Below are 27146 nucleotides of genomic sequence, written 5' to 3' on the forward strand. Positions count from 1 at the left end.
TTGCACATAGAGCGGAGCAACTCACGCGACGGCACCAATGTTGTGGTCCGACCAAAACTCGGACCACCCCACTTCTTCAGAGGTTATGATACCTCTGAAGAAGTGGGGGACGGTCGTTAGGTGCCCGCAGCCGGACAAGTGCCTGCGGAAGAGGCTGTCGGTAGGCCAGAGCAGACATATCTTAGTCCACTTATGATCACTAAGCCACGCCCATCCATCACCATGTCAATGAAGTCATTTGCCGTGTTTGTATTGCAATTAAGTGATAAAGTTGACTTCTAAGAAGGCTCAAAGAGCAAAATGGCAGCAACGTACCAAAGTAGAAGATGAAAATGCTGAAATGAAGCAAAACGTAGATGATTTGTACAAAAACAAAACAGCATCAGAAGACATGAATGAAGCTGAAAACGTTCCAAAATAAAAGTTGAAAAGTGTAAAAACGAGAACCTGGTCGTTGGAAGACGTAGATTTGTGATTGGAAAAATTTTATAGGAGATATAGCCATATATTTGTATTTATACAGAGTATTTAATGCGTTAGTGCATTGTATTTATTTAATACTGCATTAGTTTGTAAGAATTTCGACTTGTTTTTTTACAGAAATAAAACACTACTATTTTCTATTTCTGGCAATTCTAGTGCAATCCTTCGACGTATATCTATACGTAAGCGATCGATGGTCCGTACAGAAGCAATACCAGAGATAGCATGCTCTTGCGAGGCATGTTTCACACTTCAGACGGTGAGGCCCAAAGATGGACGATGTGATAGGCGGGGCATAGGGCGAACGCAGCGCAATGCTCTGGTGACGCTGTTAACTATCTCGCAGCGCAATTAACGATCGAAGTTGCCAGTCGTTTCCCCTGAGGATAAGTTGTCGCAGAGGCTGCGAGTACCTAACGCTACGCACCCCTGAAGAAGTATTGTGTGAAATGGACATAAGTATGTTTACATAAGCAGTATGGGCTGTGATGGCTACTATGATGATCTTCCAGGAATATATCTAGACATTAAATATCTAACACTGCTACGGACGAAGTGACATAGCGGTGGTGGTTTTCCAGAGGTTTTATTTTGAAAGGCTCCACATAGATTTTGATCAAAGGCATTCTGAGTCATACGCATTTTGTGGCTGAAGACAGCGCAAAAATCCCATTCTCCTAGACGAAGGTTTTTGTAGCAGGGTGCTGTTTATGTGGAATGTGCATATTTGACCTGTATATAATAGTGTGAAAATGATATGAAGCACGGCGCAGTTACGTAAATGGCGCGGTGATGTGTAGCGGTTGATTCGAAGGAGGACCCTTGCTAGCACCATTTTTTTGCTACTATTCGCAGTGGTCCCACCTCGACTACTACGCTAGCTTGAATACGCTTCGACTTCTAGTGCAACCGCCTGCGTGACTGTACCGTGTTTCATGTCGTTTTTACCTTACTGTATCTACGATGAATAAGAATGCGTACTACGTATGGGAGCTTTTCGGTATAGGATGCTTATAGATACTGGGTTATCTCTGCAATTAGTTATGGCTTTTTTTCCGGAGTTCTACATTTTCCTAGTGTTGGTCTTCTTTAGCGAATGGTGTGTTTACGTCGACACCGGTTTGCCTCAATAAAGTTTTTCAATCATGCGTGATTATTCTTGTTTTTTTTTTCTTCCAAAGTACATCTCCCTGTTCTCGACCTCGAGTCTTCAGATGAGATTTCTAAACACCTTATTTTAGAAGGTTCACACATTCTTAGGAACGAATTGAGGGCTTCTGCTGAAGGAAGTGAAAACTAATGTCATGAGATGTAGATGAAGATGTAGATTAGAGATTTATCCAAAAAGTTATCCTTTATAGAACTTTTCCTAAAGCTTTACCAGTTAAACGTAAGATCAGAAAGTGTGCGATGGGCAATATTAAATGAAAAAAATAAAGGGAGAATGCGATGGGCAATATTAAATGAAAAATTTTAAGGCAGTGTGCGATGGGCAGTATTAGATGAAAGATATCATGATAACTTGGACAAGATATTACTTAGTATTATATGATTACATACTGTAATGGTGCGAAGAAATTATTAGTTCCCTTCTCTGCACTATATATTTTGCTTTGGCTTGTGCCTTAATGAATTGTGGTTCAGTGGTGGAATATTTATTAGCTGACGAACGTCTGTGTTACAAGGAGCCACGGACACAGGAAACTGTCAACTGTCTGTGCTCACAAGGAGCCACAGACACAGGAAACTCCTTGTGGGCGATCGTTAAATAAACAAGCCTCGTAGGCCGCCATCTTGATAAGATGACTTCCAAGAATGTAACCCTTTACAATGCTGAATGTCTCTACTATTTGATTACGGTGACTAATAGCAGCAGCGTTATTTTGAACACCAGTAAGACTTAGGACTAAGTTCCAAATAAGTACGTCAAACCAGTGGCTACAGCCGACGTAGCGCATGGCCTGAGGGCTATATGCCAGTGTACTTTTATAGTATTCACTAGTGGATTTAGATCAGGTAGATCAGAACTGGAAATGAATTCTCTGCATCTAGTTCTTGCACTTGTGCTTGCGAAAGCAAATTTCTCTAGCTATTTGGATGGTTCAAGAGTGTTCCTTGTAGATCGAAGGTGACATTTTTCTCATAACATGATGTGTGGCACACTTGTGACGCTACAGGATACTCGAAATCTAGGAGAACTTGCACAGAAGTGTTTGTTATACCACATTCAATGGGGAAGACGTGATTCTCGCATTATATTATAACCAAGGAGTTGATTGATGACTTGAAAATTCTTGCGCCTTTGCTACAGCTGTAGCACCCTTTGATCCCCAGAACAGAGATCTCACGTGGTTGATTGATTATGTACTCGGTGCCACCAATAAGCAAATTGGATTCTGTAGCGAGAGTGATCTCTGCTTGTTTGGAGAGCGCATAGATTTCTTTACTATCACTGAAGATTTCTGTGAACGTAGTGCGTATGGACATTACATTTGATACTCCTTTTCTCAAATTTCGAAAAGAATCATGGGAGTATTGACGTGTTTGTGGTGCTTTCATATTTTCCCAAGAGCGGATCATGCGATTCCTGCAATTTACAAAGGCATCGGGAGCAGACGCTTCTGACTCACATTCAAGAAGTTGATAATAATCTGCTACCGTCATAGCCTCCATTGGGTCTACAATGAATCTTTTGTCCATCAACGGAGATTGTGGTTTTTGCGGAAAAATCACTGTCAATGACAATCAGTCTTACTTTTGTTCGACATAAGGTTGTAAACTGAAAGATTTCAGTTTTCCTGTATTACAGAACATGAAGTTAACAATGATTTGAATCATTGGTCGCCATTCCATGCAACTTACTACCTCATAGCCAGTCTGCGACTTCTTCGGAACATCGGCAATTCTCAAAAATGTGCATGCTGGAAATGGTAGGAAGCAACCGCATGCTATACCACCGCATGTATTCCCACAAATTGAGTAGCCTGGGTATGGAGATGATGTTTTGAACTCAGGAACTATTCCGTCGTACTTAATTCTACTGCATTTAGACTGAGTGCATGAGCCTATTTGCGAGCATCTTGTTGTGTAGCAGATCTTGAGTTTCGCCTCCCTAGTGAAAAACAACGAAACTTTACAACAGGGCAGTTTGATCAGTCTCGATGTTATCTCTATAAGTTCGATAGTTTTGTTAGCATGGTTAATTTGAATAAAAAGACCGGAATTGATTCTATTAAACAGAACTTCCTCATTGTAGTCGTGAATGCAGTTTCCGCGATTTTCGCATACTACCTCTCTATTGTGTCGCATATATCCGTTCTGACTTATAATTACCATGATTGTTAATGTCAAGAGTGTGTCACAAATCAACAAAGTGGACGGTATATTCAGGGTCAAGCGTGTGATGAGATTTTCGCATCGGGAGTCGTAAAGGGAGGGGGTTACAAAGGGGGGGGGGGGGGGGGGGTCGTAAGGGAGATGATCGTAAACGAGCGAGCAGTGGAATAGTAGATGAATGGGACATAGCATGATAATAATGACAAAATATTATCTAATATTAATCAGTTAGATGCGTTACAAAATATTACATTAAACTAAGAAATATTTTTAATTACATACACTACAAAATATTATATTACAAAGTTCTAGAGATGGGACAAAGAAATGGAAACGGAGGTCTTAGCACTGGTACTGATTGGAGAATGAATTTTGAGTTAGTTTAAACGTGTTTCAGGAAGTATAAAAAGTTGGAGCGAACTTTTCTGAATTTTTTACTTTCAGAAGCCAATATTGTTGAAGAAGTTCGGGCTCTGTTGAAAGAAAGGAGAACAGTGTACGTATCTATCTTAATTCTATACCTTTAAAATAAACTCATTCAATTCTTTTATAAAGCACTGATGAAAGCATTGGTTGTTTGCGATAAAAACCACTGGAAAAAGTGAAGACGCAAGATGACAATGTTTAGCATAAAAGATAACTTATTGTCAAGCCGCTAAGACCTAGTTCGAGCTGCACCTTGAGCAAAATCCAAAAGTTGACATTTTTGCAATTTTCTGCTGCTCTAAGCGGTGTTTGATGAGGTCAGCGTGGCGCTGATGGCTCAGAAAATGTTCAGCGTTGAGCAGAATGCACCAGTAGCGAAAGCATCCTTGACTTCCTTCATCAGGCTCTTGGCAATGAACCGTACTCGTGTATGGCAATGTGTCCTCGCAGGTTCGACACCCGAATGAGGCATTTAATGACCGTTTTTAGGGCAAACCTTCTCCTAGACGCTACCTAAATTCCTTCTTTTGGTCCTCTTATGACGAAGTTATTCGCTATCTCCCAGACCTAACAGTGTGCACAGAATCTGAGGTTTTTTGGTAATTAAATTTTGTTAAATTTACTTTTAAAGTGTTGTAAACTGCGTCAAATTAAATTCTTTACTTTTTAGAAGCTGTTCCAAATTTCCATCTTTTGCAAAAATTTGCCTCAGCTGGGAGTTGAACCTGCGAGGACACATTGCCATATTCGAGTGCGGTATCATGGCCAATTGAAAACCGACCATTCTCCATGCCCTGGGAAACCCTCGACATCTGAAGAGGAAGGGACCCTGGTGGAGTAGACAAAGATGCTCTCGCTACTGGTGCATTCTGCTCAACGCTGAACATTTTCTTCGCACGGACTGAGCCATTGGCGTGACGCTGACGACATCAAACACCGCTTGGAGCAGCAGGAAGTTGCAAAAATGTCAACTGCGTTAATTTAAATTCTTCATTTTATAGAAGTTGTTCCACATTTTCATCTCTTTTGCAAAAATTTGTCTCAGTCGGTTGTCCAACTTGCGAGGTCAAATTGTCATATTGTGGGGACAAAATGTTGATTTTTTCGCTTCTTTTCGACGTTCCTCTAATTGGACCTACGCACTCGGACTCTTCCATTTTTTGGTCGTATTATGCGCTTAATCAGGATTTAAAGATATTTCATAAACTTTAGAATAAAAGTAGAACAGAATAGAATGGAAATATTTTAATAACAATATTTCAAAATCATTTCAGCAAATATTCTTCTTCTGCTATTTGGTGCTTCTTCGCTTCTTGTCAGCTGTCAGTTACCGATTTTCTCTTTTGCCATTCGTTCCTCGGCTAATTTTCAATTTTTCTTTTTGAAATACATGAAATTTCCAATATATTGAATTGGCAGGAGCCGAAAACTGCCGCAGGAACGTTGGAGAAGGAGAAAAAGAAGAGAGGAGTGGTGGTGGGGTCGTTATTGGAGAGAGCCGTGTCCCACCACTTTGCTTGAGACTAGACTATATTGATCTCGTCCGGATTGAATGTTCTCATTGGAACCGTTTCTTTTTCTACTGTGGAAATTAGCCCTTTCCTCTTCGCATTTCGTGTGCATTTAATTAACCACACGAGGGCGGGCGTGGCGGTTAGAGGTCCGCTGTAGCTCCACAGTCGAGGGTTCGAAACCGCCCTAGTGCAAACCAAGCTTTTCATCCCTCCGGGGTCGACAAATTGGTACCAGACTTGTCTGGGAGGATAAAAACACTGACTTGATCATCGGCTGCCTCCGCAAATCATTGCATTGGCCAATACGCGTTCCAAAACCTCAACGAATACGAATTCCAGTAAAATGGCGCAACCCAAGTGGATTGATACACCAGTGACTTTATCCTTTATCGTTTTAAATTAACCACACGGTCTACATAATGGTTATGATCGAGGAGAAAACTAACGTTGTTAGACTGGCCAACAGTGAGGGTTCCTATAAGGTTATTGATTATTATAGAGGCAGATTTCTCGCAAAAGTTTGGCGGGTCGCACCTCACAGTCGAGAAAACCATTGCGCTCTCACTTTCAGATCGCAACGTAATCGTGCTATTTCCATATAATGATGATGATTGTAATGTATTTGTAATGTAATGATGATCCATCCAATTACAAAGTGGAAGAAATTTTTGCTCAGTAAGTACTATTTCTCCAATTGTGTATCTGTCACATGCCGCGGTTGTTTTAGTAACACTCCTTTTTTATTTCTCAAAGATGTGAGATACTCCTCGTTCCATTGCTCCCAAAATACTGTAGCGATCGTTTCCGAAAATAATAACGCTTCCTGTGCTTGTGCAACTGTCTGAAGCAACTCGGGATCGTATGACGTATCGCCAGCACTCTAACTGCGTGTTTAGAATAGAGTATAGAGTGATGCACAGCTCAAATCTTGATGTAGGATGCGTCATTTCTGCTCTTCCTCCGTTGCAATTTATTGAGGTGTTCTCATTTGCTGTCACTGGACACATAGTTGAGAGCGCTAACATAGCCATCAGCAGATATGTGGATACCTGTCTACTTGAAGAACTAGAGGGTCGCTCAAAACTCCTTTCAAATTCTTGGATGACCTTTAAGGCACATGTTTTTGATTGTCTAGTTGGACGAATTCTACAGGAAGGTAATTCTCTTAAAAACTCTCTCTCTCTCTCTCTTGAACACGAACAGTAACACTGTCTTTTTCAACTTCTTTAAGGCGGTCTTCCACCAAACTACGTATTCTCAGGGAATATAGCTTGTTTAGTGGTCTTTAGATAACTCTTTTATTTGGCGGAAGAAGTTTCGCTGATCTTACAAAACCATCTTCACGTGGTACTGTTTCCAGTACTTTGGTGTACATCCAATTCCTAGTTGAATGAAGTTTTTGCTCAATAAGTACAATTTCTACAATTTCTACAATTTTTTCTTCAATTTCAATTTTCAATTTTTCCTTGCGGTATATTTGTTACATGTCGTGGTTGTTTTAGTAGCACTCTTTGGTTATCTCTCAAACATATGAAATATTCTCTGTTCCATTGTTCTCAAAATATTGTAGCGTTTCCCAAAACTTGAAAGCTTCTTGTGCTTGCCGAACTGTCTGAAGCAACTCCGGGTCATATGACGTATCGCTTTTACCGCACTGTAATTGCGTGTTTGGAATAGAGTATTTAAGCTTTCCTTGGAGGAAGTCAGTAGGTCTTGTCGGTATTTCATCAACATCCGTTGTACTTACTTTTGTCATCGGGTGAGTGTTAATTATTCTCAATTCGCTTCAATTATTGATATTACTGCAGTCATTTGTTCAAGTGACGACGTGTTCAATTTTTTACGTCCGATGCTTTAAAAACATCTTTCCACAGAGCCGACCATTCTTTCCTGTAGCTCATCACAGAACCACTATTTTCATCGTCTTCCAAGAACAAAATTTCAATCGCTTTCGCTCCCAGCTTAAAATCCGTCCCGCAATGAGTTCGGATGTGTTTTGGAACACCTGTTCGAGATATAAAACGGACGAAGCTGCTCAAAAATGCATCAGCTGACAAATTTTCGACCAATTCAAGATGCACAGCCCTGGTAGTAAGGCATGTGTGCAAACAAACATACATTTTCCGTCTGACGTTGGACTCAAATGGTGCCCTAGTCGCATCCAACCTTTGCAGAGGGTTTGGTTATAATTACCCGTTATGTTGGCAATGGTGGCACCTCCGGTGCTCCATATAGCAATCCGCGACATCTTCTATACGTAATGCAAGAACGCAAATATTTCTCAATGACTCTAGATAGTAGGGGTGTCCAAAATCTTTGTCTTGCTAGCGCTAATGTCTATACCATATCGCAGTGTGCGTTTCCATTTATGTAGGTCAAGAATGATTAGCCTGGCTAGTTCCGAGTCATTCGGAATGAAAATTAGTATTTTTGTGTCATACGGTAGATTGGCGTTTTGAATACGTGTCGTGTATCGAATGACACCTTCATCGTCTCTAATAGTCTTTTGTATCGGAAATCTTTTTTTTTTTTTTGCAATTTTCGCACGTTGCTGTTTTCGTGAATAGCTGCTAAGATGAGTTTCTCAAAGGTGTCCATATCGTTCGCAGTAGTGATATCTGCAGTTGTATATAGAGAGAGTACGTTTAGCGTAATCGATGTTGACTTGGTATAATTACATCGTTTTACCCATTTACTCAGCAATTTTCCAACAACTGAAAATGTTCGAAGAGCTGTTCTGTAGCGAGAGAAACGAGCTAGATCTGCGATTGAAGGGGATGATTTCGCTGACCTGTTTGTGGATTCAACATTCACATGTTTATTGTCTTCCATTTCTTCGTAAGATTCATAAGATCCAAGGCTATCTATGCATCGAATAAGCCAACTCTGCTGGTTGAGCTTTGTTAGAGCCTTCAATTTCGCTATTTCGCTATCACTGGCGACTTTTACGCAAACGATTTCAGCGTTTATTGAATCAAGAATGGTTTTTGCCATTCTCAGGCCTATTAGGATAGCCAGCAATTCCAAGCATGGGATAGTCTTCTGGATCTTCTTTGGTGTTAATTTGCTCTTTCCACTAATCAATGAAGTGATCTCATTAGTGTTTTCGCACTTCAGATATGCGCATGCCGATATTGCCATTTTGCTGGCGTCACAACACATCCAAAAAGAAATTCTTGAGGTATGAGACGTGAGAGAACGTAACAAGGGTCGATTGACCCTTATACATACATTGTTTATCTCCTGTATTACAGAAATCCATTTAATACAGAGTTCTTGCAGAACGTATTGCTTCCATTCTGTCCCTGTGTCATAAATTTCTCTCATTAGAGACTTCAGTTTGATGGCCAGTGGGCTTGCGAGGCCTATATGATCATAAATCGAGTTTATCTTGCTTACAATGTCAAGTTTGATTAATTTTTCTTTCTGTGGAATTGTTACTTTCATCACAAATTCGTCTGATTTGGTGTCATATTTGACGCCAAGAAGTTTTATGTTGCCTGTCGGCGCTCCATCCTCTTCTGGGGTTGCTCTGTTTACTTCTGTTGAGTTTGAAATATATTCTCGTAAATTCATGCCGATTTAACTGGAAGTCTTCTTCAAAAGAGCATATTTTTTTAATGGTTCATATTCTGTGTTCGTACACATGAGGATGTTGTCCACATAAATGTTCTTCATAATTTTCAATGAAAGCGGACTATTCCCAACACAAACATGCCGAAGAGCCCATATCTAGAATTCTTGGTGCCGACGAGTTTCCGATGAGCAAAAGATTGAATCTGTATTCTGCTATATTGTCTCGATTTGGAGGCTTAATCATGTCTTTCATTCATAGAAAGCGACACAAATCTTTATGATTTTCCACTAGTCTAATTTGCGTGAAAGCTGCTTCAATATCGCGTAGAAGAATAATTTTATTGGTTCTACTTGCGACTAGAACATTATGAATTTTGTTCACGAAGGATTCCGACTCTCTTAGAAGAAGCATGAAACGCTATCTTCAATGGTTTTGTTTTTTCTCGTTTCCAAACTCCGAAATGTGGCATGCAGTATGTGCCAGCCAAATTTTGATTTTGTCCGTGGACCACTTCGACACTCTGTTTTAAATACAACCGTTCATTATTTTGTTGCACCACTCATGGTGGCGGATATTACTAGAGAGATGCCTTTGTAACGAGATCAACTGACGGTAAGCTACTCCGTAATTATAAGCTGGGTCGGCGACGTTATCTCTCAAAGGAAAGGGTACGGTAACAACGCTGTTTTCAAACAATATTGATTTCGGTTTTGAAGTGCTCGGTCGTGTTTTCGTTCTTAGCACATTCTTCTGATGGTAATCCTAAACCATTTAATTCGAATAACTTCTGTAGAATCTCCGATTCATTCTGTTCTTCAACGATGTCGAGACCATGTGTTATCGTTGTCGCTTCTTGCTGCGAAATGATTGACTCCCTGCCGTGTATCATCGGTCCAAATACCGTACGCGCAATGCGTAATCCAGATGGCAATAAGCTCCAGTTTCAAAGAAAAGCAGGAGTTTTTTGAATTTTCTGGTGTTATTATTCCAGACATTTTCTTCGGTAGTCATCAGGACAACCTGTCCTTTTCTTTTGTCAATTTGGACGGAACTTTCAACTGTGTGGTTAGTGCCGTGATTAGCTGTATGAAGATTTATCTGCTGATTGTTGCGGACATTACCACTGCTACGGACACTACAGTATTGATTCCGAGTAGTAGTGCTATTTCTTGTGATTGGTACGGTATTGGAGACACTTTGGTTGTACGATCGGTAACCAGCGTTATATCTTGCCTTGTTGTCTTTACTTGAACTGGAAATATGAAAGGTTATATTGTGCAATCTGCCACAATTAGGACAATTAGGTTTGTGACAGTCATAACCGTTTTGTTCTTCTGAGAAAATTTTCAGCATTGTCTGATTTCTTTCACCATATTTCGCCTTGACTTAATGTCAGTGATTGTTCGGCAGTTCGCTGATGTATGATTTGAGTTGTCGCAAAAACGATAAAATTTTCCCAATTTTGGGGGTTTCGTACTATCCACACCGTATTGTCTTCGGTTCGGATGGTTTTCAAATTTTACACGACCTTTTAAGCGTTTGTCTACAAACTTTTTTGCATTAGTTTCCTTTCCAAGGTAATACATAACATCTTCGACTTTCATTTCTTCTTGATCTTAATCTGTCTTGATCTTAAATACTTACAAGAACATTTTTCACGATGGTGTTAGGAGATTTCTCCAAATTTCCTTTGCCCACATTGCATCTTGCATTTGTGGTATATCTTGGCTTGCAGAGATCATTTGATTTATTGCCATTCGAGTTTTGTCGAATATGTGCATACATTTGTCAGCATCATTCTTTGCTGCTGGCAAATTAATCAATTTTTATACTATTTTTGCTCTGTTGGTCAGTTTGTTAACGTACTTCTTTTTCAAAGCATTAATCATCCACTTGTAATTTTGTGGGATCAGTTGTATGCCTTTTATGGCTGTTTCTGCTCTCCCTTTGAGGCTATCTCTAAGCAACAGCATTTTCTCGACTGTACTTAAAACCTTATTTTGGTCGACGAGCGTTTCGTATATTTCCCAAAATTCTGCGAACTCTTCTTCGTCCTGTAAAATCGTGGCAACCTTAGTTGTTTTGGTTTGAGAGTACCACATGAAATCTTCATCGCCTTCCCTACTCATTTCCGAATTTGAGTTATCCTCTGAGAGCAAAATGGCGTCATTTTGTGTTAAAAGGATTTTCTTCGATTTCATCAGTCGCTGTTGACTCTGCTGCGGTCTGTTGATTTGCGTGTCATTTATTCCTTATATTATACACCAGTCTGATTTGCTTCGCTCGCCTTCACTGATTGACGAAAATTAATATTAGTGCCGTTTTCTACGAAGTTGGACTTGTGCATCTCCAACAATCATTCTTCCTTTTTTATATTATAACTAAGGGAGAGAAATTTCATAAACATCTTCTTAAATGCGTCAGTTCTACATTTGGAGAACATTCGAACTTCAGCTTCAAACACTCCTTATCAATATACTATAGACAAAATTTAAAAGTATCACGCGAAATATGGGTTTTCCTCCTGTTCTCTATAAACAGTTATCAAAGAATGATGCTTCGGCATAAAATGACGTGAAAGACATCATCCTACTGATAAATATAACGTTCCACGTCAGATCACATAAACATCTTGCTACTATTTAAGCATTTGTTTGCATGCGCGTTTCCACTTTCTGAGAACGGCATCCTGCAAACTTGGGGCGAAAGAAGGTAATAGGCACGCAGAGGAGTCATAAAGGTGAAGAGCAAAGCGCCCAGTGATCACGGCTATGAAACGGCTCCAACCATTTGTCTTTTGCGTCATGCACACTAAGTTATTGCGCACCAATGACCGGGTCCACCGACGCCGGTGGATCCGTCGCATATAGCAGCATAGCAGTCTGGCAGTTATAGCAATCTGGCGCCGGCGCACCAATCTGACGACGATGGACCCGTCGCACTCCTTTCCATAGGTATTTGGCGACGGCGCACCAATCTGCCGTCGATGGTCCCGTCGCTCCCCCTTCCATGATTATCTGGCACCGGCGCGCAGTGCGACACAGGTGGACCCGTCACACCCCCTTCTATAGGTATCTGGGGCCAGTGAACCCGTCACACCCCCTTCTATAGGTATCTGGCGCCAGTGGACCCGTCGCAACCCCTTCTATAGGTATCTGGCGCCGGTGGACCCGTCGCAACCCCTTCTATAGGTATCTGGCGCCAGTGGACCCGTCGCACCCCTTCTATAGGTATCTGGCGCCGGCGCGCCAATTCTACGCCGCGGGACCCGTAGCAACTCATTTTATAGCTATCTGACGCCGGGTGGACCCGTCGCACCCCCTTTTTCGAATTTCGTGACACACAGACAAACACACACACACACACACACACACACACACACACACACACACACACACACACACACACACACACACACACACACACACACACACACACACACACACACACACACACACACACACACACACACACAAAAAAAAAAAAAAAAAAAAAAAAAAAAAAAAAAAAAAAAAAAAAAAAAAAAAAAAAAAAAAAAAAAAAAAAAAAAAAAAAAAAAAAAAAGGACTAAGCTCGTTATTATATATCATGATCATGACATTTATATATATATATGTATATATATCATTTCGTTTGCCTTTGCAATCCTTTCATTGATCTTGCGTGTCGTCTTCAGTATCCTCAACTTCATTTGTTATGTCTTTTTCGCACCTTTTTGATCTTGCTTCTTCATATTCTTTTGCAGTTTAACGACCAATACCTGATGAGTGCTTCTGCTCATTTTGATTGTCTCTATGCTCCCAAAAAGAAGATTTCCTGCACTGAGATACTCTTCATACTTCTCCTCATCTGACTTTGTGGATTTAATCTCCTCCTAGTAAGTGTCGCATTTATTCAGCAGTGACTGGAGCGTCTCTGCACTCAGCAGCAGGGTCAAGCGTATAGGTGGGAAAAATTCCTCCTAAAAGCGACCCCTTCTCGAAGATCCACCCAAAAACGACCCCCTCATCTCGTTCCTACTAGTATAGCTGCCCACATGGCAATCAAAAATTGGGTATAATAAAAAGAATTTAAAAAAAAACAAACAAACGCCCAATAAATAAATTAAAATAGTAGGATATAATATATAAATAAGAAATTATTTTGAAAAATAGTAATGCTACAAGTAAAACAAAATATATATTGTAATGCAGCGATATTAATAGAATAAATAATAACTAGAAATTATATGTTCATGTTAATTACATGTTCAAGATGCCGCGTAACGTGTGCCAGGTTGAAGAAGATCAAGAATAATAATCGAGGTAGAAAAGCATTCAACCTCTCAATGGACTGATCTAGACACGGTTAGAATATTGTGTTTGATTTTCTGTAGAATTTCTGTAATAATGTGTGTTTCAGGTAGCTCGAATGGAGATGTGGAACAGTGCAGTGAGAAGACAACACAGGAAGATGTTTATTGGACTTTACATATCTGATAAATCTAACAAATTCTTTTAATTTTCTATTTAGAGCAGCAAGAATCTCGAGCGGAGAGACTGCTCGATTAACTCCACGTGTTGCTGGAGTTCACGGTCACGATTCCTTTGCCGTCTTCGTCTCACAGCGCAAGTGTGAGCAGAAATAATGTTAGTAGCAGAAAGCATTGAGTTTCAAAAAGCTCACAAATAGACTGAAAAAAGTGTTCACAGGGAAAAAACCCTTACCAGTAGCGCGAGAAGCATATTAAAAACAAATATCCGATAACTGCGATAAGCAGTACTCGGATTGATCCGAGAGCGCAGCTTCCGTCGTCGTCGTCGTAGGTGGAAAAGTGAGCGATGCATCTCTTAACTTTTTCTTCTTTGCCAGCCGCTCGGCTGCAGGTTTTGGTTAGGAGTTAATTTCTTTTAAACGTATGAAGCTTTCGTCAGGAGAAAGGGCGGAAATATCGTGGTACATTTGTAAATACTGCAATTAGTGTATAAATAGATCCAATAAATGATTGTCATTAGGCGAGAAAATTAAAAGATGTGTCAAGATAATAAAGAAGGACTTGAAGATGCTACCGGTAGGCCGCGACTCATTCCACGTTGGCTACTCACCAAAAATATCGTCCAGGTATATTTGCTCGGATTAGTACGAGGTAGACGTTACTGCATGAATTAGAAGTGAGTCAGAAAGTGAGTCACACACAATTTAAAAAGATAAGTGAGCTCTAAATGTGTATTCGGGAACACAATTGTACTGTTTGACACTGATAAAGAGATGATCAAAAGTTCGATCCCCGCCGGAATCATTATTTTTGCAGAACGAAAAACAGCTGAAAAAGAAGGAGAACACCTTTTAAAACAATTTTCACACTATTTCCAACTATTAACAAACAATTTTACTCATCGACAATGGAAATGAATGGATGAGAGTTCGATCCCCCCCCCCCCGGAATCTAGATTTTTGCAAAACCGAAAAAAAATTGGCTCAGAAGAGCACTTCACCGGCAGTTTTTTGGAATTGCATTCAGAGCACTGTTTGCCACATACAATTGTTATATAGAGGTTGCTTTCGCGATTGGAACCAGGCCTTAATTGGAAATTACTGCTGGACAGGTCGGGTTTTGTTAGCTTGAAATAAAGATGAATAACACATTAATGAAGAGACGGAGGAAGATAAGGGTGGATGTGTTCTGTAGAAGAGGATTTGCGCTATAAAATGGTCGAGAAATCTTCTCCTGGGACCCTCTGGTTTTTTTGAAACCTAGTTGAGAAAAAGTTGAGAAATTTAGCATTTTTCTCAACTTTTTCTCAACTAGCTTTTTTGAGAAGGAGAACCACCTGTAAAGAAGCAAAAAGATTCGCGATAGCAAAAATCTTCCTCTACAATATACTTCAAACCGAATTCGTTTTTATAAACTATGAGCTGAGTTATGGAAATTTGTTTGAAGTCCCACAGATTTTGACGCGTTGTCGAAAATCTGAGATTTCGCACTTTTCCCATGGCAAGATTACGGTAGCGCCGTTGAAAAATTCGATCCCATATTTGGATAGAGCATAAAGGAAAACCCTCAGCTGCAAATTTTGGTCTCTGTAGGTGTTCTGGTTCTCTCAAAAGCTAGTTGAGAAAAACTCAAAAATTTGAGGCAAAAATTGGGACTTTTCTCAACTAGGTTTCAAAAAGACTAGAAAAGCTAGAGGCACCAAACTTTGTAGAAATATAGAAGAAATTTCTCCCTACAGATCGCACCCAACAATATTTTTTGGAATTCACTTTGAGCATTGATATTCAAAATCGTGGAGCCTGCTTTGTACTAACTTTAACCCTAATTGCGCCTGTAGATGTCTTCTTTCGCTCAGTAGCAGCACCAGAATTGCTTTTTCGACTAAAAGTAAGAAATTCGTCACTGTCAGGTGAGAAATGTGCTCTTTAAATTCTTTTACGCTAAATGCAAAAATAGTAGCTTTGGCAGGGATTGATCCCTGACCGTCACAATAAAGAAAGCAAGGCATCGAATCATCAGCATCAGCATTATTTCAACAGAGGATGTAATGGCCAATTAACAGATGTCCTTATCGAAGTCTTTGTAATCGCCCACAAATAAGCGATCGATAGTGAAAGGTCACGCATAATGCACTTTATCTGCACTACACTTACCAACTTGAGCCAGCGTACTTGCTTTTCATTGCAACTATGCTTATACTTTTACTTAGTGCTCTTACACTTCTGTTAGCTTCTGAAGATCTCGTTTGTCATCAAGTTTTTCATCCGTTCCTAAGCAAATTTTCGACGCTACGTTTCCGTAGAACTGCGGATCTTCAATATATTGAATTGGCTCTAACGAAGAGTGCCGAAGCACTGTGCAAGCTATGAAGATTGCCTCTTATGGTCTCTTAGTACTTAATGCGAAGTCACCTCTGGTTAGTTTCATTTCTTTCACATAAATTAGTAACACACAATTTTGTAGTGCTTAAACTTGATGGGTTTGACAACAAGTCGATTTTTTGAAAGGATCAAAACTTTTAGGTAGTTAATTACATTTAAAATAATTGGTTTTCTATTTTATCACCTCCACAACATTATCACGTCATTTATTATGCGTCGCATTTATTCAAGATTTCACATCGTTTGTGCTAATGCAAAAGTAACCGAGAAGGTTGTTTATAGAAATCTTGTTATTTCAGAAAGGATGCTATTGCCACTGGTGTGTTTCCTTTGTCTACGAACTTTTTCTCCTTTCTGAAGGCTTTAATTTTCGTTCAGGTAATGTGGACTCTCTTACCGCCTTGCACGTGCGACGATGATTTTGCACGGTTTGAGCCACCTAAGCGACTCCGACATCATCAAGCATAAGTTAGAGCAGCAAAAAAAAGTGCTAAGTCATCCATCTTCAAGATTGGCTCAAAAAGTGCAGTAGTTCATTACCAGAATTATGAAGAATAAATTTCTTAAAAGTCATTTTCTGGTTTGTGTACCCTTTTTTTTTAGCTTCACTATTTATGCTACAATAGTCTTCCTCAACCGCAAGTCTTCTTCAATCATTTATTCAAATTTTAAACAAATTTATTCTGAACTCAAGTACTAAATATGCATCATTGACGTTTTTTCTTCCTTGAGACAACTATTCCATTTTTAGTCGCAGATATCAGGACCTGAAAAAAACCTTAGAATACGTTTGAGTTGTCAATATATTCTGATATGCGGTGAAAACATGCCATTCACTGCTGATCCTCTTTCAAGTTACAGCACTACGTCTGAAAAAAGCAGTTTTCACTTCTGTTTTTCTGCTGAATGATGTATACCTAAATTACACTAAATTTTGTACGCCTTAATATATGTTTATTTTAAATCGACAACCCCGTCTTCCTTTTCTCTTTGCTCCTTACATTTTTTTTTCTGATATTTCGACCCCTAGTTTAATTTTTTTTCTTAATTTTCCGATCCTATCTTACGACCCCCCTGCTCCGACACCCCTATTACGACCTCCTGTTGAGAAATTCTCAACACACGCTTCACCCTGCTCAGCAGTATAGGCTTTTTGTGAAAACTAGCGTCGTGGTGGCGTAATAGAAATCCTAGCGATGGTACGCTGCAGGCAGTGACTTTACTGCACAAGGAATACGCTCAAGCAGCGATTAGCTTGCTTTTGCCAGCGAAGAGTGGACTGGATTTTATTAAACGACAAGGAAACGGCTAGCGATGAGTGGGCTAGATTTTGCGTAGGCAGCTATAGACGCTCACCGCGTTTTCTTCCTGCTTGCGAAATGCCCAGGTTTCCGAAGCATAGGTCAAAACAGGAAGTACGGTTGTGTTGAAGAGGTGAGCACGGAGCCGGGTGTTCCTTCACCACATCCTCGATGCTCTTATACGCTCACCAAGCAGCTCGTCTCCTCCTGCCCAGCAAGGGGGTCAGGTCGTTCATCATGTTTAATTCCCAACCCAGATAGACGTAGCTGGTGCATTCGGATATGTTCGTTCCGTTGAGCGTGAATGGGGCATTCGAGATCCATCCGTTACGCATGAACATCGTCTTTTGCAGATTCAGCTGAAGACCGATGCATCCACATGTTTCATCGATTTCGGTCAGCATTCGTTCCGCTTGGCTGATGTTAGGTGTTATCAGTACAATGTCGTCAGCAAAGCGCAAATGGTGTACCTGCCGACTATCAACCTTCACTCTCATGTCGTCCTATTCCAATTTTCGCATTGCGTTCTCGAAGATGGCTGTGAATATTTTGGGTAAGGTTGGTGTGTCGGACCCCGCTCCTCACGTCACTGATGATATTCTTGTAGAATGGCGAAATTCCGGTCGTGAAGTTGCTGTACAACTCTCGAGGTACCTTTATCTATTGAGTAGGAACACCTTGGTTGTCCAAGGCATCTATGACCGCTTCCGTCTCAACTGAGCCGAAGGTTTTCTTCAAGTCGATAAAGGTGAGACAGAGCGGCATTTTGTACTCTCGTGATACCTCGATTTACTCGTTTCGAAATTGTGAATTTGGTCAATCGTGCTGAATCCTCTTCGAAACCCTACTTGCTCGCATGGCTGTCCTTCATCCAAGACTTTTTCAATCCTATTAAGGATAACTCTTGTAAAGAGCTTGTAGATGACGGACAGTAAGCAGATTGGGCGATAGTCCCCGATATCATATGGATCTCCCTTTTTATACAATAATACGGTCTTGCTGGTCCTACACGCTCTAGGAACCTTGCATTCCGACAGGTAACGTGTAAAACGCCTCGTCAGAATGTTGATAAGAATTGGCGGGAGCTTCTTCCACTTACCGACATGATATCATGTCATATTCGGCCGGAAGAACCTCTGAATGATCTTCCCTGACATAGTGTGGAGACAAATGGACATGGCCGTCGAAGGGATCAGAGTAGAAGTCGCAGATGATTTTCTCCATTCCCTTCTCGATGCAATGGTTGTTCCCTTCGGGTTCCGGAGAGCAGTCATCCTTGTATTGGGACTGGCGAAGCCTTGGCGGGCAGAGCGGATGCTTTTCCCCGTTTCTTCAGCTTCAGCAAGCACTTCTGCTCTTCTCTTCTTGAGGTCTTCCTTTGTCGCCTCTCTGCAAAGCCTTGCGAGCTCGGACGTGAGTTTTTGGTTCCCTGCGGCTCGTGCTGCTCCACGCTGGCGTATCAGCTCAAGAGTTTCAAGAGAAAGGCGCCTCTTGGTGGTTTTAAAACTCTCAGCCTTCTTCGCTCAGTCGTGAAGGTGTTCAACGAGCCGGTCATACTCCTCGTCGATGTTGTCCATTACAGAGTCATCTCGAATTCCATGTAGCGTAGCGAAGAGATCCCAGTTAATAATAGTTCTGGAAGTTCGCATTGTAAACATCGCATTCTTCTCCTCTCCGTGTGAAAGAAAATCTTCCTCGAAGGAGGAGACGACGGTCCAACCCCGTATAGAACTTTGGCATAACAGCGACGTCCGTCAGGCAGAACCTTTTATTGACGATGATGTAGTCTATTTCATTACGGTACCCTCCACCGGGTGACTCCCACGTCCATCGTGGAGAGGAGGGCTTCCGAAATTCTGAATTCCCGCGGGTGGTCTTAGTCGTCGTGATGAACTCGGAGAGCCTCTCCCCCTGGTCATTCCATTGTAGGCCGATGTGAAGTTCCTCAGGCGTTCTTCTTGGGCCAACTTTGGCGTTGAAATCGCCAATTATGACCTTCGACCTTAGAATGCATGATCTTCTCGCTAGAACTTCTCCAGGTCCATGTAGAAAGCTTCGAATTCCTCTTCTCCGTAGCTTCATGTTGGAACGTAAGCGACGAAGGTAGTCAAAGCTGGTGTTGGACCACATCTTCTCATCCGCAGACGTCCGATTCGAGTCGTAATTTGTTCGAAAAAGTCGATGTTCTTTGTCATACTCGTGTTGACGAGGACGCCAATTCCACCAACACCTCTACTTTCGCATGTTCCTAAGAACAGTTCTTCTTCAGTTTCATATACGGCGTTGAGAGATGATGTCGTCTCGTCTCGGTCAGTCCGATGACGTCGTACTTAATCTTCTTGGCTCGCGTCATCAGATCTTGGATGGCCGCTTTCTATGCAAGTGTACGTGCGTATAAGTACAGATCGTAATCCTAGTCCTTTTCCGTTTTGGTAGCCTATATGACTCCTGCAATCCCGTCTTTCCCGGCGCTACCGTACCAGGCTTTCCTCCTGAATTAGGAGAGCCTTCTAGTATTGTGACATGCGTAAAATTTCAAAACCTCTGGCCAGGTTGCAAGCCTCTAGTTTCATGAGATTTTGGGAGAACATTGCGTTCTTCCGGAGTGGACATGTGGAGCTTATTTGTTGGAGGCGACTCCAAACCGCCTCCCTTGCACCTCCCAGTCGCTTGATTGCAGACTTTTGGCCGGACCGACGTGCGGGATACGGTGGTATTATGATCCGATCCTGGCACCGCAGAAACAGGAAGTCCATCCCCTGAATCCACCCACATCTCTGGGCAGGCACAAGGTCGCTTTCGGTCCGCGATTAGCCCCCTATCCGCTACCTGGGGACGCGCCACGTAGCTTCGCGACTAGCGGGCTGTGATGATCTAGTGAGGGAGAAGTCGTCAAATAAACGTCGTTAAATAAGCAAGCCTCCTGGCCAAACATGTAGGTCTTTACAATGCCGAATGTTTCCACAAAGAATATGTGATAGTATGCACAAAAACATAGAATAACAATACAGAATTGGGGTATTGATTGAAATACCAGGACACAAACATTACAAAATATTACAAAAAATAACATTAAATGAAACATAAGTTACGAAGTACTATACTTAGTTTCAGCTGTAAGACAAAATTGAGACCCCAACATTTAGTTTTGAAAATGTACATCATGTTGACAACTTAGCAATGAGACCTCGTAGGTTCGACACCAGGGTGTCAAATTTTTGCAAAAGAGTAAGAAACTCGAAACCACTTCTGAAAGATGAAGAATTTAACTATATGTAGTCTATGTAGTTTGGAAGTGTATTATTGGAATTTAGTGACCAAAAAAGCTCAGATTCTTTGGTACATTGTTAGGTCTGGGAGATTGCGAATTACTTTGTCATAAGAGGACTGAAAGAAAAAATTTAGGTTATTTTCTTTTGAATGGAGACGGGTTTGCCTTGCAAAATGGCCACTTCGCAGTTCTTTTTTTTACCTCCTTGCTTTTTTTTTGGAGTTTTGATGAGACAGAGATGGGAAAAAGGCATTTTCCCCTTTGGTCCCCTCAAATATTTAGATGGGAGAAATCCAAAAAAAAGTCGGAAAATTTAAAAATCCGTGCCATCAAAAATTCAAAAAGACTAAGAGGTGAAAAAATACATCAAAATAACCGATCTCCCAGACCTAACAGTGCGCACGGAATGGCGTTTCAAAAAAATCATCCATATATTCGGATCGAGGGACTAAGGAAACACCCATGTGCAAAATTTCTCCTTTCCGGACCACCTGGTTTTCTTAAAATTTAGATGGGATAAGTCCAAAAAAGTAGGGAAACTTTAAATTTTGTCCCATCAAAATTCCAAAAACACCGGGAGGTTGGAAAAAACAGCGACATGACTGTTTTTTTACAACAAACTTGCTTTTATTTTGGTCTATCAAAATAATAAGAGATCTATCCTATTCTTTTCTATTTTTTATAAACCAGCCTGAACGTCCGGCTAAAGCCGGGCATCAGGCTTATTCTAGTGTTCGCTTCGCTCGCCTTCACCGATCAATAAAAAATAACAGTAACGACTTTTTCAGGAAAATTAGAATTGCTTTTTTCTATCAACGCTTTCTTCAATTTTTTTTACCCGAAAATTTAAGCATTGATGAAAGATTTTATGGTTTTTTCCTAAACGCTTAGTTTTGGGGAGCAATCCAACTTAATTTTAGATCTATGTTTCTTTCAAACCTCCACAACTTGGAAACATTATTCGAAGTATGAGTCTCCTCCGTTCTTAACTATTAGCACAAAATGATGTGCTAATATGGAATGATGTAGATATCATTATCGTAGTGATAACAATAACGTTCTACGTCAGATCGCGTAAATTGTTGGCTGTTATGTATTGTATTTAAACAGCCGTTCGCACGTGCTTTCCCTCTTTCTGAAAAAAGGATGTTAGCAGCATCAGGGAGAAATGCTGGGAAATAGATATGCGAAGGAACCACAAAAACCTATTCTACTGCGTTGGGGTTCCCGCGCACCAATCCGACGCAGTGAAATCCGTCTCTCCCCACTCTATAGCTTTCTCGCACCGGCGCACCATTTCAACCCCTTGAGACCCGTTCCACCCCATTTACAGCTATCTGGCTCCGGGGCACGAATTCAACGCCGTAGTACACGTCTCACCCAATTTTACCGCGTTGATGCTCCAGCGCACCAAACCGACGCCATAGTGTTGGTTTCCCTCTCTTTTTGGAACTTCTTGACTGAGACACACACATACACAGACGCACACACGTGACTGAATAAGCCCGTTATTATATAGCATGATAGTTTGCAAATCTGAAAGTATACGTTCACATAAAAGTTTATTTACTTTCACTAACATATGAGAGGAACTAAATTGCCTTATCAAAGCCAACATACATAGTTATTAGGTTGGTGCAAAAGAAAGGCATGTTTTTTGTTTTATTAGTTTGAACACTTTTTTTTTTGATAAACTAAGGACTTTTTTTACGAGGTATTATACATTGTTGAAAAGCTTATTATATGAGTTTTCTAAATATGTATATGGAATTTAATTCAAGTCGCTTATTATAAAAATAATATGGTTTTTATTTTCAGATGTCTAGTCGTAATTTTCGTCAAATTTACTTCTACGAGTTCAAACTGGACGGGACTGTCGCTCAAACCGCTCGAAATTTCAACGAAGTATGGGGCCAGGGAAGTATCAACGAATGCACAGTACAACGTTGGTTCCAAAAGTTTCGTGCCGGCACCAGCCTCGAAGACGAACCACATGGCAGCCGTCCACCAATACTTGATAACTTTTCTGAACCTTTCTGGACCCGTGTGAAACAATTATAGCAGAAAAGTACTGCCAGCAAATCGACGAAATGCACCAGAAACTGCGAAGTTTATGCCCGGCATTGATCAATAGAAAAGGAGCAATCCTACATCATGACAACGCTAGACCTCACGTCTCATTGATCACACGGTAAAAGCTGCATGAGTTGAACTATGAAACTCTGGATCATCCACCATACTCGCCAGACCTTTCGCCTACTGACTTTCACTTTTTCAAGCACCTTGATAACTTCTTGCGGGAGAAGCACTTCAGAAACCAAGACGATGCAGAAACTGCCTTCGATGAATTCATCGCTTCCAGAACCCCAGACTTTTATGATATTGGCATCAAGAAGCTCGTTTCTCGTTGGCAAAAGTGCGTTAATTGCAATGGAGATTACTTTGATTAAATAAATTTTGTTAGATCTGAGTTATATTAATTTAGATTTTAGGTAGAAAAACCTGCATTTCTTTTGCACCAACCTAGTTCATAGCTTTGGACAGCGGTGAAAAGGTAAAGTGCTCGCCTATCAGGTGCAACGCGATGGTTCGGCACCTCTCCGCTGTAGAGTTTTGCATCATTATGGAGTATTTTCGTGCCACACAGACAAACACACACATACACACACGGACTAAGCGCGTTATTATATAGCATAATATTTATCATGATATATAATAACGAGCTTAGTTCGTGTGTGTGTGTCTGTGTGTGTGTCTGTGTGTCACGAAATTCGAAAAAGGGGGTGCGACGGGTCCACCCAGCGTCAGATAGCTATAAAATGAGTTGCGACGGGTTCCGCGGCGTCGGGTGGGAGCGCTGGCCCCAGATAGCTATAATATGAGGTGCGACGGGTCCACCGGCGTTGGGTTGGTGCTCCAGCGCCGGATAGCTGTAATGTGGGGTGCGACGGGTCCACCGGCGTTGGGTTGGTGCTCCAGCGCCGGATAGCTATAATATGGGGTGCGACGGGTCCAGCGGCGTCGGATTGGTGCGCCGGCGCCAGATAGCTGTAATGTGGGGTGCGACGGGTCCACCGGCGTCGGATTGGTGCGCCGGCGCCAGATAGCTGTAATGTGGGGTGCGACGGCTCGCGCGGGCGCAATAACTTCGTGTGCATGATGCAAAAGATATTTTTGCAGCCGTTTCATAGCCGTAACCACTTGGCGCTTTGCTCTTCACCTTTATGACTCCTCTGCGTGCCTATTACCTTCTTTCGCCTCAAGTTTGCAGGATGCCGTTCTCAGAAAGTGGAGACATGCATGCAAATGGCTGCTTAAATAGTAGCAAGATGTTTATGTGATCTTACGTGGAACGTTATCTTTATCTGTAGGATGATGTCTTTCACGTCATTTTATGCCAAAACATCACTCTTTGATAACTGTTTATAGAAAACAGGAGGAAAACCTATATTTTGCGTGATATTTTTAAATTTTGTCTATAATATATTGATAAGGATTGTTTGAAGCTGAAGTTCGAATGTTCTGCAAATGTACAACTGACGCGTTTAGAAAGAAGACTATGAAAGTGTTGAGGACAGGCGAACACTTCTTCATCTTGCCGCTATACTGCCTTAGCAGGGTATAGACCGTTCTCGAGCGCTTGTTCTCCCTCGCCTTCTCAAACTCCTTCAACCTCTTGACGTCCATTCGTTCTCACGATCAGGTTTTAGCTGACGACGCAACCTCCTCAGAAACTTCTCCTGGCTGAAGTCACCAGTAGTGCGGGCAAGATGTGGATACAGAATTGTACGTGGATATTGTCTCCGCAGATGCAAAGGCGAACTTCTTCCTCGATGCTAAAACCGGGAGCATTTTCTTTGCAGCGTTCTGAATGCATTTAGTGAAAGAGTAAGCGTCGTCCACTCTCTTTCTGGTCCGTTATCCAATCTTGATCGACACTCGTTGGCGAAAATTCTTCCTGCAGTCCTCGTTTTTGAGACCTGCCAAGTCGAGCTTCCGTTGATGTTGAGCCCCCGATACCTTTTCTGAAACCGTATCATAAAGCTGAGAAGAACTGGGCGGTTGTCGGAATCGAATGTTTGTTTCAGACAGCTCTAGATTTTCGGATATCTGACAAAAGTATGTTCTTCGTCTGAACGTAATCGAGCTGAAGCTTAAGAGTCGGCATCTTCCGCTTTCGCTGCTGTTCTGGCGTTAATGGTGTTGTCCCTTGCCACGTAAGCTGGTGGCGTCGATGATTATTCTTAAACGAGGATGCAATGATGAGATTCGTCTGCTCACAAAGGTCTATCAGACGATTTCCGTTGTCCGATGTCTCCATGGGATAGAACCATCTTCCAAGCACATCGGATTGTTGTTCAGGTCCAGCCTTTGCGTTCGCATCAATCCCGACAAATACCGCCTTCTGGCTTGGCATCTTGGATATGAACGTATGCTCATCATTAAACGCGTCCTTGTTGTGGTCGACGCGGTCTCTGTAGGTGCGTAAGCACTTACGATCCTGAGTGTCCTCTGCGATCCCGCAATTGTGCGATGGTGCATCTTGACGACGTTAATTCAAACTCCTCCACCAGGTTGTTATAGTCGTTCCTAACAGCTACTACGCAGCCTCCTGCTTTCCTTTCATCAGCATTGCCGCAGTAGATGGCGTAATTGTAGATGCTAATGACGGGCCCATCTCTGATGCGTGTTTCCTGCGATACAGCAAACGGTGCATGCAGATATCGCAGAAGCCTGGATAGAGCGACTTGTTGGAGTTTACTTGACAGCGACCGGCAGTTCAGTGTAACGAGACGGATGTTTGTCGCCGAAGATTCCATGTTTCCCTCAGGCATTAGACCTTTCAGTGTATGGGCACTGGCATGTTGCTAGACGACACAACCTTTTTGCAATGTGTGTGAAGCTTTTGCCAGTGACATAAGAGTGCAGGTTATTTAGCTCGTACGTTCCCAATGCGTATACTCAAGTTTCTGACTGCGTTTGGTAAAACCAGGGCCCCCGCTTGCAGGTAACAATCAGACTTGGATACGCGGCCCTAACACAATAAATCGTTTTTAGGAGCAGCAGGGGCCGCGTATACAAATCTGATTGCTACCTGCTCGTGGTGGCCCTGCTGTAACTAAACGCAATCAGGCGTTCGAGTGTACACATTGGGAACGTACGAGATATATAACCTGCACTGTTATATGGCGAAAGCTTCCCATACATTGCAAAAAGGTGCTGTCGTCCAACACATCGCCAAAGCCCACAACCTGAAAGGTCGACTGCCTGAAAGGAGCATAGAATCTTTGGCAACAACCATTCGTTTCGTCCCGCTGAGCTGCCGGTCGCTGTCAAGTGAACTCCCACAAACCACCCTATCTAGGCTATCTAGGCTTCTGCGAGATCTCTCTGTGCCGTTTGGTGCACTGCAGGAAACACGCATGAGAGATCGGCCTGTCATCAGCATCGAAAATTACACTATATACCGCGGTGATGCGGATGAGAAGAAAATAGGTGGCTGCGAGGTAGCTGTGAGGAACGATTGCAACAACCTAGTGGAGGAATTTGGCTCAACGTCGTCTAGATGAGCCTTTCTACGACTGCGGGATCGCAGAGGACGTAAACTCTGGATCGGAAGTGTACGGGAACACGTACGGAAACCGCTGAGGACAACAGTGAAGACGCTTTCTGTGATGAAATCAATGCGCTGATGCCTAAAATACCCAGCCACCAGGTAGTCATTGTCTGAATCGACGCAAATGCGAAGATGGGACTCGAACTACAATCTGATGTGCTAGAAAGATGGTATTATCCATCGGAGCGCACGTGGGACAACGGTGACCGTCTGGTCGACTTGTGCGAACACATGGGCCTCATCATCGCTTCCACGTTTAAGAAGAATCGTCGACGCCATCAGCTCAAGTGGCAAGGATCAACCATTTTAACGCCTGAAGAGCAGCGCAAGCGGAAGAAGAGGACTCTTAAACTTCAGCTCGACTACGTTCTGACGAAGAACATCCCTCAGTTGGATATCCAGAAATCCGGAGCTGTTTGGGACGTTGCTTTCGACTCTTTCCACCGCCCATTTGTTCTCAGCATTAAGATACGGGACCACAAGAGAAAGCGAGATGTACCTCATCAACCGAAAATCGACATGGCAGGTCTGAAAGCCGAAGAATGCAGAATTTCCGCCAACGTATGTCTGTTCATGTCGGAGCACGGACCAGGAAAAAGCTTTACGATGTGGATTCTTTTACGAATTGCGTCCAGGACGCTGCAAAGAAAACACTCCCGGTTTACTGGTACCTCTCTGAGTATTGCCCATGTTCGACTGTCTTTGAATCTCGGCATGTTGAAACGTAGTTTTAACTGATTTCCTTGAGCTGTAGCCAAGATTGGTA

The 27146-nt window shown here is 41.9% G+C and overlaps 8 protein-coding genes across 10 annotated transcripts; 3 read left to right on the forward strand and 5 right to left on the reverse strand.

Moving 5' to 3' along the window:
• Positions 1 to 8180: 8180 nt before the first annotated feature.
• Positions 8181 to 8921, reverse strand: RB195_023226 (uncharacterized protein; the record flags this gene model as incomplete). Of its 2 annotated transcripts, none has more annotated exons than XM_064210583.1 (1): positions 8181 to 8921. In XM_064210583.1, the coding sequence occupies one exon, from the start codon at positions 8919 to 8921 to the stop codon at positions 8181 to 8183; it is 741 nt and encodes a 246-aa protein (XP_064066464.1). The 2 variants fall into 2 exon arrangements, with proteins under 2 accessions (XP_064066464.1, XP_064066465.1); XM_064210584.1 differs by having other exon boundaries at positions 8181 to 8900.
• Positions 8922 to 17677: 8756 nt separating this feature from the next.
• On the reverse strand, positions 17678 to 17989 carry RB195_023227 (uncharacterized protein; the record flags this gene model as incomplete). The annotated part of the gene is made up of 1 exon (XM_064210585.1): positions 17678 to 17989. One exon carries the CDS (start codon positions 17987 to 17989, stop codon positions 17678 to 17680), a length of 312 nt encoding a protein of 103 aa, XP_064066466.1.
• RB195_023228 (uncharacterized protein) lies at positions 17862 to 18212 on the forward strand (the record flags this gene model as incomplete). Its single annotated transcript, XM_064210586.1, has 2 exons — positions 17862 to 18045; positions 18100 to 18212. The coding sequence occupies 2 exons, from the start codon at positions 17862 to 17864 to the stop codon at positions 18210 to 18212; spliced, it is 297 nt and encodes a 98-aa protein (XP_064066467.1).
• An 803-nt stretch (positions 18213 to 19015) lies between these two features.
• Positions 19016 to 20267, reverse strand: RB195_023229 (uncharacterized protein; the record flags this gene model as incomplete). Its single annotated transcript, XM_064210587.1, has 3 exons — positions 19016 to 19127; positions 19213 to 19494; positions 20035 to 20267. The coding sequence occupies 3 exons, from the start codon at positions 20265 to 20267 to the stop codon at positions 19016 to 19018; spliced, it is 627 nt and encodes a 208-aa protein (XP_064066468.1).
• Positions 20268 to 24847: 4580 nt separating this feature from the next.
• Positions 24848 to 25180, reverse strand: RB195_023230 (uncharacterized protein; the record flags this gene model as incomplete). Its single annotated transcript, XM_064210588.1, has 1 exon — positions 24848 to 25180. The coding sequence occupies one exon, from the start codon at positions 25178 to 25180 to the stop codon at positions 24848 to 24850; it is 333 nt and encodes a 110-aa protein (XP_064066469.1).
• Positions 25181 to 25256: 76 nt separating this feature from the next.
• Positions 25257 to 25598, reverse strand: RB195_023231 (uncharacterized protein; the record flags this gene model as incomplete). Of its 2 annotated transcripts, none has more annotated exons than XM_064210589.1 (1): positions 25257 to 25598. In XM_064210589.1, the coding sequence occupies one exon, from the start codon at positions 25596 to 25598 to the stop codon at positions 25257 to 25259; it is 342 nt and encodes a 113-aa protein (XP_064066470.1). The 2 variants fall into 2 exon arrangements, with proteins under 2 accessions (XP_064066470.1, XP_064066471.1); XM_064210590.1 differs by having other exon boundaries at positions 25257 to 25583.
• Positions 25599 to 25949: 351 nt separating this feature from the next.
• On the forward strand, positions 25950 to 26333 carry RB195_023232 (uncharacterized protein; the record flags this gene model as incomplete). Its single annotated transcript, XM_064210591.1, has 1 exon — positions 25950 to 26333. The coding sequence occupies one exon, from the start codon at positions 25950 to 25952 to the stop codon at positions 26331 to 26333; it is 384 nt and encodes a 127-aa protein (XP_064066472.1).
• A 179-nt stretch (positions 26334 to 26512) lies between these two features.
• On the forward strand, positions 26513 to 27118 carry RB195_023233 (uncharacterized protein; the record flags this gene model as incomplete). The annotated part of the gene is made up of 1 exon (XM_064210592.1): positions 26513 to 27118. The coding sequence occupies one exon, from the start codon at positions 26513 to 26515 to the stop codon at positions 27116 to 27118; it is 606 nt and encodes a 201-aa protein (XP_064066473.1).
• Between the last annotated feature and the right edge of the window lie 28 nt (positions 27119 to 27146).

Source organism: Necator americanus, chromosome X, assembly GCF_031761385.1.
Source record: "Necator americanus strain Aroian chromosome X, whole genome shotgun sequence".
NCBI lineage: Eukaryota > Metazoa > Nematoda > Chromadorea > Rhabditida > Ancylostomatidae > Necator > Necator americanus.